At 32.0% G+C, this 10,214-nt stretch overlaps 1 protein-coding gene across 1 annotated transcript; it reads left to right on the top strand.

Moving 5' to 3' along the window:
• The first annotated feature begins 2,183 nt into the window (after positions 1-2,183).
• LOC146888187 (secreted RxLR effector protein 161-like) lies at positions 2,184-2,969 on the top strand. Its single transcript, XM_085669753.1, has one exon. The coding sequence runs from the start codon at positions 2,184-2,186 to the stop codon at positions 2,967-2,969; it is 786 nt and encodes a 261-aa protein (XP_085525879.1).
• The last annotated feature ends 7,245 nt before the right edge of the window (positions 2,970-10,214 follow it).

Here is a 10,214-nt window from a genome sequence, read left to right as displayed (position 1 = left end):
GTTTTAATTTTAAGATTGAAAATGGTGTTTTTCATTTGTATAGACATACGTACTATTATGGTTCTAGTACTTTATGTGATGGATTATATCGTTTGAATCTTAACTTTAATTTTACTAATTCCCTGTTTAATGTTGAACATGTTTCTAGTAGTCAGTGCAATGTACAGAATGAAAATTCTGCTTTCTTATGGCATCAAAGATTGGGTCATATATCCAAAGAAAGGATTATGAGGTTGGTGAAAAATGAAATCTTACCTCAATTGGATTTTGGTGACTGGGATGTATGTGTTGATTGTATTAAAGGTAAACAAACTAAACACATATCAAAGAATTCTGCCACAAGAAGTAATGAACTTCTTGAATTAATACACACAGATATTTGTGGTCCATTTGACATTCCATCTTGGAGTGGTGAAAAGTATTTTATCACCTTTATAGATGATTTTTCACGTTATTGTTATTTATATCTTTTGCATGAAAAGTCTCAATCAGTGGACATCCTAAAGGTGTTTATTGATGAGGTAGAAAGGCAATTAGATAGAAAAGTAAAGGTTGTGAGATCTGATAGAGGTGGTGAATTTTATGGAAAATCCACTGAAAGTGGACAATGCCCAGGTCCATTTGCAAAGTTTCTCAAAAGTCAGGGTATTTGTGCACAATACACAATGCCCGGTACACCACAACAAAATGGTGTAGCAGAAAGGCGAAATCGTACTCTCATGGATATGGTTAGGAGTATGTTGAGTCATAACAATGTTCCTAAATCTTTGTGGATGTATTCATTAAAGACTGTTGTCTATCTTCTTAACAGGGTTCCTAGTAAAGCAGTTCCTAAGACTCCTTTTGAACTATGGACTGGAAGGAAACCTAGTTTAAGACATCTTCATGTTTGGGGATGTCCGGCAGAAGTAAGGATATATAATCCACATGAAAAGAAGCTTGATGCAAGAACCATTAGTGGTTACTTCATCGGCTATCCTGAAAAGTCAAAAGGATATAGGTTCTATTGTCCTAACCATAGTACAAGAATAGTTGAGTCTGGTAATGCTAGGTTCATTGAGAATGGCCAGTTCAGTGGGAGTGATAAATCACGTATAGTGGACATTCAAGAGACTAACAGTAATGTTTCTACACATGTCTCTTCTCAAGTTGTTATCCCTCTTGTTGTATCACAGTCACACAACATGCAGAGACAACAAGTTGATGTTCCAATACCACAAAATGAACATATAGATAATGAACCAAGTGACAATGTACAAGTCATTAATGAGGAAATGGTAGAGGAACCACAAGAAGAAATATTAAGAAGGTCTGTAAGGCAAAAGAGACCAGCTATTTCAGATGACTATGTGGTTTACTCTATTGAACATGAATGTGACTTAAGCATTGATGAGGATCCAATCTCAGTTAAACAAGCCATGGAAAATGATAATTCTGAAAAGTGGTTCAATGCAATGAAAGAAGAGTTAAAGTCAATGGATGACAATCAAGTTTGGGATCTAGTAGAATTCCCTGAAAGTTATAAACAAGTGGGTTGTAAATGGGTCTTTAAGACCAAACGTGACTCAAAAGGCAATATTGAAAGATATAAGGCCAGACTTGTTGCCAAAGGTTTTACTCAAAAGGATGGCATTGATTACAAAGAGACCTTCTCTCCTGTTTCTAAAAAGGACTCTTTGAGAATTATTTTGGCTTTGGTGGCTCATTATGATTTAGAGCTTCACCAGATGGATGTAAAGACCGCCTTTCTAAATGGTGACTTAGAGGAAGAAATATATATGGATCAACCTGAAGGTTTTGTCTCCGCAGGAAAGGAAAATATGGTGTGTAAATTAAAGAAGTCAATATATGGACTAAAACAAGCTTCTAGACAATGGTATCTCAAGTTTAATGATACCATCACATCATATGGTTTTGTAGAAAACACTGTTTATCGGTGTATCTACATGAAGGTTAGTGGGAGCATGTTTGTAATTTTAGTCCTATATGTTGATGATATTCTGCTTGCTACTAATAATGTTGCCATGTTACATGATGTAAAGAAGTTTCTCTCTAATAACTTTGAAATGAAAGATATGGGTGAGGCATCCTATGTGATAGGAATAGAAATATTTCGTGATAAATCACAAGGATTGTTGGGATTGTCTCAAAAATCATATATTAACGTATTAGAGAGATTCAGAATGGATAAATGCTCTGCTGGAATAGTTCCAATTCAGAAAGGGGATAAATTTAGTCAAATGCAATGTCCTAAGAATGATTTGGAACGAAAGGCCATGGAGTCAATTCCTTACGCATCAGTGGTTGGGAGTTTGATGTATGCTCAAACTTGTACTCGACCGGATATCAGTTTTGCTGTTGGTATGTTGGGTCGATATCAAAGTAATCCCGGTATGGACCACTGGAAGGCTGCAAAGAAAGTTCTTAGGTACTTACAAGGCACCAAGAACTATATGCTCACCTACAAGAAGTCAGATAATCTTGAAGTGATTGGTTACTCGGATTCAGACTATGCAGGATGTGTGGATTCAAGAAAATCCACATTTGGATATGTTTATCTATTGGCTGGAGGAGCAATTTCTTGGAAAAGTGCAAAGCAATCAGTTATTGCTACTTCCACCATGGAGGCTGAATTTGTAGCATGCTTTGAGGCTACTGTTCATGCTTTGTGGTTGCGGAATTTTGTCTCAAGGCTTGGCATTGTTGACAGTATTGTTAGACCATTAAGGATTTATTGTGACAATTCTGCAGCTGTTTTCTTCTCTAAGAATGATAAGTACTCGAAAGGTGCAAAACATATGGATTTGAAGTACTTAGCGGTCAAAGAAGAAGTGCAGAAACGTAGAGTGTTAATTGAGCATATTGGTACAGATTTAATGATAGCGGATCCATTAACTAAAGGCTTACCACCCAAAACATTTATTGGTCATGTTGAAAGGATGGGTGTTATGAACAAGTCCTTGTTATGAATGTAATCTGGTATATATACATTATTGCAATAATGCTCTCTTTGTTTAACACTTGTGAATTCAATTATAGTTATGTTTCTGTTCATTTATTTGTCATTCACAATTAAAAGTATACATTATTGTTTAGTTTATGGAATGACAGGATGTATCTTTGAAAAGGAAAATAAAGATACATGTTATAGTATAATTAAAGTGAAATTGAGTTAGATGATTTGTGATACATGGAAGGAACCATGTTGTTGAATAGCTTGCAACCGCCATGATCCATCATTGAATTCAATTATTAAAGAAAGTTGACTTGATAATTCCAATGAATGGTGCGCACTTAAAGTTTAATATTGGATCTTCAAGTCATCACATGAACCAAGTGGGAGAATGTTAAATTATATATTAATTTAATATTTGGTTCATGTAATTTAAAGAATAACTTTAATGTAAAGATTCTAATGTGATGATTATTAGAATATAAGTTATTAAAGTTATGGGGATTATTTTAGACTTATTAAATTAATTCCCTCACTTCTCACTTCATAGGGGTATTATAGTATTTTATTAAAGTTTTAAAATACTAAAAGAATAAAATGACAGTTGCTCCTAAAAAAAGCGGTAGAGTTTTACGTTTCAAGAGAACGTAAGGAAAGGTGACTTTGACAAGAGAAGACTTCGTACTTGGTAATTCTATATCATCAAGAAGCCATTAAAGAGAAGTAAGAGAAGGGAAAACATTGATCAAGAGAACTTTGCAATGGATCCAGGTAAGTTCTTAAACTCTTCTAATAACATAATTGTGAGAATCATAATTTCTAAACGTTCCTCCTGTATGATAGAGTAGTTTCTTATTCTGATTAGAAAATGGAAACTATATAGATTAAATTTTACATCTTCAACTTGGGGAGGTCTTCACATTTGGTTTGGTAAATGTTGAAGTGGCACTTGCATATTTGTTGTATCACTTTGATTGGAAGCTTCCAAATGAAATGAAAAGTAAGGAGTTGGACATGACTGAGGAATTTGGAGTGACTGTTAGAAGAAAAAATGACCTATGCTTGATACCAGTCACTTATAGCTATGTAATAAAGTTATGATCAACTTTAGCTTCATCATTACCCTATTGCTTCAGAAAGAAACATTGTAGATTTTATTAGATCTCATAGTTTTGTAATGCATCCAAAATCTGCGACAATTATGTTAAGAAGCAGCATTCATAAATTTCTTGCTATCTTCCACTCAACTAAAATGGGGAGCCAACTAGTTCGTGATATTTATTATATCAGTTTAAAGAAGACATATACTAGTATTCATTTTATTCTTTTATATCTGCATAATTGACTGGTTTAGTTTCTCTAATGAAAATCTTACAAAATGACATAATTACACTAAAAAAAATATAAATAATAATCATTTTTAATAATAAAAAATAATTAAATACTACAAAAATTATTTAAGTACTAATTTATAAATTAAAAATTATTAATAACTATAATAATTTTTATTATAAAAAATTATTATAATTAATTTTGATAATTAAAATAATTTTTATTATAACTTAATTTTAAATTAACCATTAACATTAACTTATATTAATTTTTAAATTAATAACATTTTATTTATAATAAAAATTATTTTAATTATAATAACTTTTAGTTTATAAATTAATATTTAGTTATTATAATAAGGCTTAAATATACATTTGGTTTCTATTTTTGTTTTTTTATTCAATTTGGTCCCCATTTTCGTTGTGTTCAATTAGGTCCTCATTTTTGTCAAATTTTAGCAATTTGGTCATTTTCAGTAATGCTATTTAAATAGTTAACATTTTTGAACAGTACATCTCACGTGTCAGCTCCTGATTTTTTTAATTTTTTTAATTTTTTTTATTTTTTTTATTTTTTCAATTTCAAAAAAATTGTCCACGTGTCAATGCTACTGCCACATGTCTGTTTGTGGTAGTATTTTTTTGTTCAATTTAGTCCCTATATTCGTTATTTTTGTTCAATTTAGTCCCAATTTTTGTTTAAATAAATCAATTTTGTCCATTCCAAATTGACACTAAATTTAATATCTTTTATACAAATTATATTAATATTTTTTCTAAATTTGACATTTGAATTTATAATTTTTTAAATTCAATTATAAATTATTAAATTTAATTATAAATTGAATAAAATTCATATTTAATTGCTAAATAGAATATAATTATTTAACATATAAGAATATAATTATTAAATGTTTTTTCTAATATTTATATTCAAAAATATTTTTAAAATTGATATTTAAAAATATTTTAAATATTCAAAATATTTTAGAAAAGTAAACTAATATATGTAAAATTAACATTTAAATATAAAATATTTTAGATTTTAATATCTAAAATGCAATAAAAATATTAAATATTTTAGATTTAAATGTCAATTTTACGAATGTTAATATATATTTTTAAAATTTTAATAATTATATTTTAATAATATTTAAATAATTATACTCTATTTAACAATTGAATCTAAGAATTATATTCAATTTATAATTAAGTATAATAATTCATAATTGAATTTCAAAAATAACTAATAATAATGTCAATTTTAAAAATTAAATTGTTCCATTTTAACAAAATTTGGGACTAAATTAAAAAAAAAAACGTATATAGGAACTGAATTGAACAAAAATAACAAATATCGAGACTAAATTGAACAAAAAGAAATAATACAACCAATAACTGACACGTGACACTAGCATTGACATGTGACACAATTGTGACTTGACACGTGAACAATTTTTTTTAAATTAAAAAATTTTTAAAAAGTTTAAAATTTTTTTAAAACAATTAAAAAAACCAAGAGTTGACACTTGGCATGCACTATTCAAAAACGTTAACTATTTAAATATGGTTTGTGAAAAGGACCAAATTCACCAAAATTTGACGAAAATGAGGACCTAATTGAACACAAATTGAAAATGGGCACCAAATTGAATAAAAACAACAAAAATAGGGACCAAATATATATTTAAGCCTTATAATAATCAATTTTTTTTGTCTTAAATTTTGTTTTGTTAGTGATAACTTTAATATTGAGCTGTTAGAAGACGTATTTTGTTAGGACAGTCAGAGGACATGATACCAATGTAATATGCATGTGTCATGTCATCATTTAAAAATATGATCTGAACTAAAACAATAATATTTTATAGCATAAAGATTAAGAGAAACAATGCTTAAGAATGATCAAGACCAGTTCCAAATGATTATACAAACATGCTCAATGCTGCAGATGCTATGAAAACATGCAAGAACATGAAAAAGATTATTAAAGCACAAGTTCTTGAAACTTTAAAATGAAAATGCAAGAGAAAGGTTAAAGAAGAGAGGACACCACGAGATTTTATATTGGTTCACTCAAACCTAAGCTACATCCAGTTTGTCAAGGCAACCTTAGCTTGACTTTGCACTATTTCAAAAGTTTTACAAAGTATCCACCCTTACACTTCCAAAATATGCAAGAACACCACAAAAGACTCTTGAATCACATAAGAATCACACCAGCACAGCAAGAACCCTCTTGCAGACCTGGAAAACCACCAGGCACACACACAAAGCTTGAGAAAGATCAAACCTTAGTGGTAGCACAACCTTGCCTACCACAAACCACTTTCTCCAAGCTTCAAACTAAGGCAAAAGCTCCAAGAATTGATCCAAGATCAATCTTCAACAGCTGCAACACCAATGATCATGAAGGAGAGAGTTTCCACAAGTTTCCAAAACCAAATCGTGCTCTAAAATGATCAACTTACCTCTTTCGAAAATCACAGCTTAAATAGTCAAACTGTTACAAAATTCAACAGGTTGATTTTCAAATCAATCGGTTGATTTCACTTGACTTAAGTGAAATCAGTCGATTAAAAACTAAATCAACTGATTGAATTTGTTGCAGTTTAAGACTATTGCAGCCAACCTTTTAACCTGTTGAAAAACCATTCAATAGACTAAAAGAGACATTTTAACCTGTTGAAAAACCATTCAACAGATTAAAAAATTAATAAAGACCAAACTACATCTAATTAATGCTTTAAGGTCTACAACATGAATTACAAGCTACAAATATACTTTCTTAATGATGTAACAACATGGAGAGCACACATTCCAGCCTTGATCACCATGGATATCATCAAATCTCCTTTCCTTCATCAATGTAGCCTTCATTCCAATGGTAATGGCTTCAAGATAGTTCAAAAGAGCTTTATTCAATCTTCATCAAATCTTCAAGAGGCAAACCACCTTGGCTTCTCATGTCAACAATCTCCCCCTGATTTGATGAAGCCAACCTCTATTCCATCTATCTTCTTCTATCTTCCATTGCAAAATGCTTCCATTTGTTGGATACCAATTGATGAAGTAAAACCTTAGCTTGAAGCTTGTGAACCTGAAAAACATTTTATAGCAGCAATACACACAAGCTAACAAGTATACAAATGTGATCATGCTCCCCCTATCAATAATATGAGTTCAAATTCAGATTTGATTATTGATTACAATTTTAATGCTTAGTTTAATGTGATCAATTATCCATTTTCCAATTTTTCCAAATTTTCTCCCCCTTTGGATTCATCAAACAAAACAAATGCATAAAGATAACAAGCATTACATATCATTTGATTAATACTGGAAGGGAATACAGCCAACAGAAATTGAAAACAGAAAACAGATGCATAAAGCAGATAGAATCAACCGACTGAAATGAAAAACAACCAACTGAAACAAACAGAACTCAAACTGAAAAATCACAAACACAAGGATGCAATGCATGATCCTAAACAACCACCACACTCAGTCATCCTGAGGATCATTTCTGGTCTAGAATGAGTGGAGCATATCATGGATATCATGGATTTGGCCATCCAATGCATTGAACCTCTCATTACAATAGTTGTGATGTTCATGTTGAGACACATTGAGCTCATGCAGCTGGTTCAGCACCATCCTCTCAAAATGTGAGTACACAGGGCCTTTATCCTGTGGAGGGTTGTAGGGAATCAAGTTCATAGGTCCAGCAGTTGGTTCTTCCTCTTGATTTGCACCACTTGGACCAGCTTCATGGTCATGTGCACCACCAACAACAGCTCCAGTAGTTGTCCATCCATTTCCCACCTTGATAAAGCCTTTTTTGTGCAGATTTTGGTTGGAGGTATGGTTCAATAGTCCAGTTGACTCCTCTAGCTCATCCTATACATCAATACCAAAGTATTCAATGAATTTAGACACCAAAACCACATATGGAAGCCTAAAATCCGTGAGCCTCTCGGCCTTGAGCATGTGATCACGAAACACATATATCCAATCCACTTGAATGTTGTGTTGAATGCAGTAAATGAGTATCAAATCTCCCTCATTCAATGTTGAATGGTTGCTACCACGTGGAACAAGGACTTTTGTGACAATCATACCAAGTAACCTTTGATCCACCTTGAGACCACCAACATGGAAGTGTTTGATTTCAGCAATAGGATTTCTCAAGCATTGGCCATAGTATTGCATCTTGTTGAATTCTGGAACAGCCCCAGTTTCACCTTTTCTCACTTGCACACCCCTTGGTTTGAGTCCAACCACATCTTTCCAAGCTCTTTTGTTGATCTCCATTTGAACACCCTAGATGCTGGACAGTAGGACATCATTTTTGAACTCCTAGTGAAAAACACCTTCACCAAGTCTGGATAGATTTTCCCTGAAAGTTCAAGGAAGGATTTCAACTTTTGATGCTTTAGATGTTGGAATAGGCTCTTAAAGCCTTTAGCCCTTAGCCATGAGAACCTCAGCACCTTAGGAATGGCTGTTGGTATGGCTGTTTCTAAGAGATGTATGATGCAAATGTAGCAATACAAGTGCAGTATTTATAATTCAACAAACTGATTTTCAGAAACAGTTGATTAAATGGTGCAAATTTTTCTAATTAATTCATTTTATGTTACGCAAATCAATTTAATGCAGTCCAAAATAGTATCTTGTGCATTCATAATGTTTTCAATGTGTTTTTATGAGAGAATCAATCAGTTCAGATCATGTGAGCTGCATGCACATTGGAATTGTACACTAGAATGCTTTTTGGTCAAACAAATCAATAAAAGTAACACATGGCTGATGAAATGAGCAGTTAAAAGCAGATAGTACCTGACAAAAAGATGCTTTCTTTGACTGAGTCAGCTTAACAATTCAATTCGTGAGTAAAAGCACTTTTTAAGTAAAATCAACACGTTGAAAAACAGAATCAGTCGACTAAAATAGCATCAGAGCATTAGAGATTAAAAACAGCTGACTGATTTTGAAAATCAATCGATTGAAAATCGTGGAATTGAACTTCATTTTTCCAGATTTAGTTTTAATGAAATCAACATACTGAATTATGAAACCAGCAAATTAAGAATCATAGCAGATCAATTTTTCATCATCTAGTTGCAGTTTAAGTGAAATAAACATGTTGAAATACAGAAACAACATGTTGACAGATCATGAATTATGCAAACAGAGGCAGATTTAAGTGAAATCAACACGTTGAAATGAAAAATCAGCAGGTTTACTATGACAATTTTTAACTTTTGCATACAACAGCAGATTTTTATGAAACCAATGCATGAGTACATAAAATTAACATGCCACAAACACATCAGACCACATTCTTGATGTCTAAAATGCCTAGTTCAGTTCTTAGCTTGTTAAACCTATCTCTAGCCAATGGTTTTGTAAACAAATCCGCCAATTGATTTTCAGTTTTAACAAATTTGATTTCACAATCTCCCTTTTGAACATGATCACGAATGAAATGATGCCTAGTCTCTATATGCTTGGTTTTAGAATGTTGTATTGGATTCTTGGTTAAGTTGATTGCACTAGTATTATCACAATACAAAGGTACCTTGCTTAGCCTTACACCATAGTCCAAAAGTTGATGTTTCAACCATATGATATGTGCACAACCATGTCCAGCAGCAATATATTCAGCTTCAGCTGAGGAAAGTGCCACACAAGCTTGCTTTTTGCTATTCCATGAGATTAGACTTGATCCAAGCAAATGGCAAGTACCACTTGTGCTTTTCCTATCCAATTTGCACCCTGCATAGTTTGAATCTGAAAATAGACTAAGAGATATGTTAGAATCACATGGATACCATAAACCAACATTTGTTGTTCCTTTGAGGTATTTTAGAATCCTTTTTGCAGCCTTAAAGTGTGATTCCTTTGGATTTTCTTGAAATCTAGCA

The sequence above is a fragment of the Vigna unguiculata genome, chromosome 2 (genome assembly GCF_037176805.1).
Source record: "Vigna unguiculata cultivar grain cowpea cultivar isolate G323 ecotype 2 chromosome 2, ASM3717680v1, whole genome shotgun sequence".
In the NCBI taxonomy this organism is placed as follows: Eukaryota; Viridiplantae; Streptophyta; class Magnoliopsida; order Fabales; family Fabaceae; genus Vigna; species Vigna unguiculata.
Note: the sequence above shows the minus strand (reverse complement) of the source record. Positions and strands in the feature narration are given on the sequence as shown.

What these genes read in the sequence shown, in the direction of transcription:
- LOC146888187 (XM_085669753.1), top strand. Translation starts at nt 2,184, where the DNA reads ATGGATAAATGCTCTGCTGGAATAGTTCCAATTCAGAAAGGGGATAAA.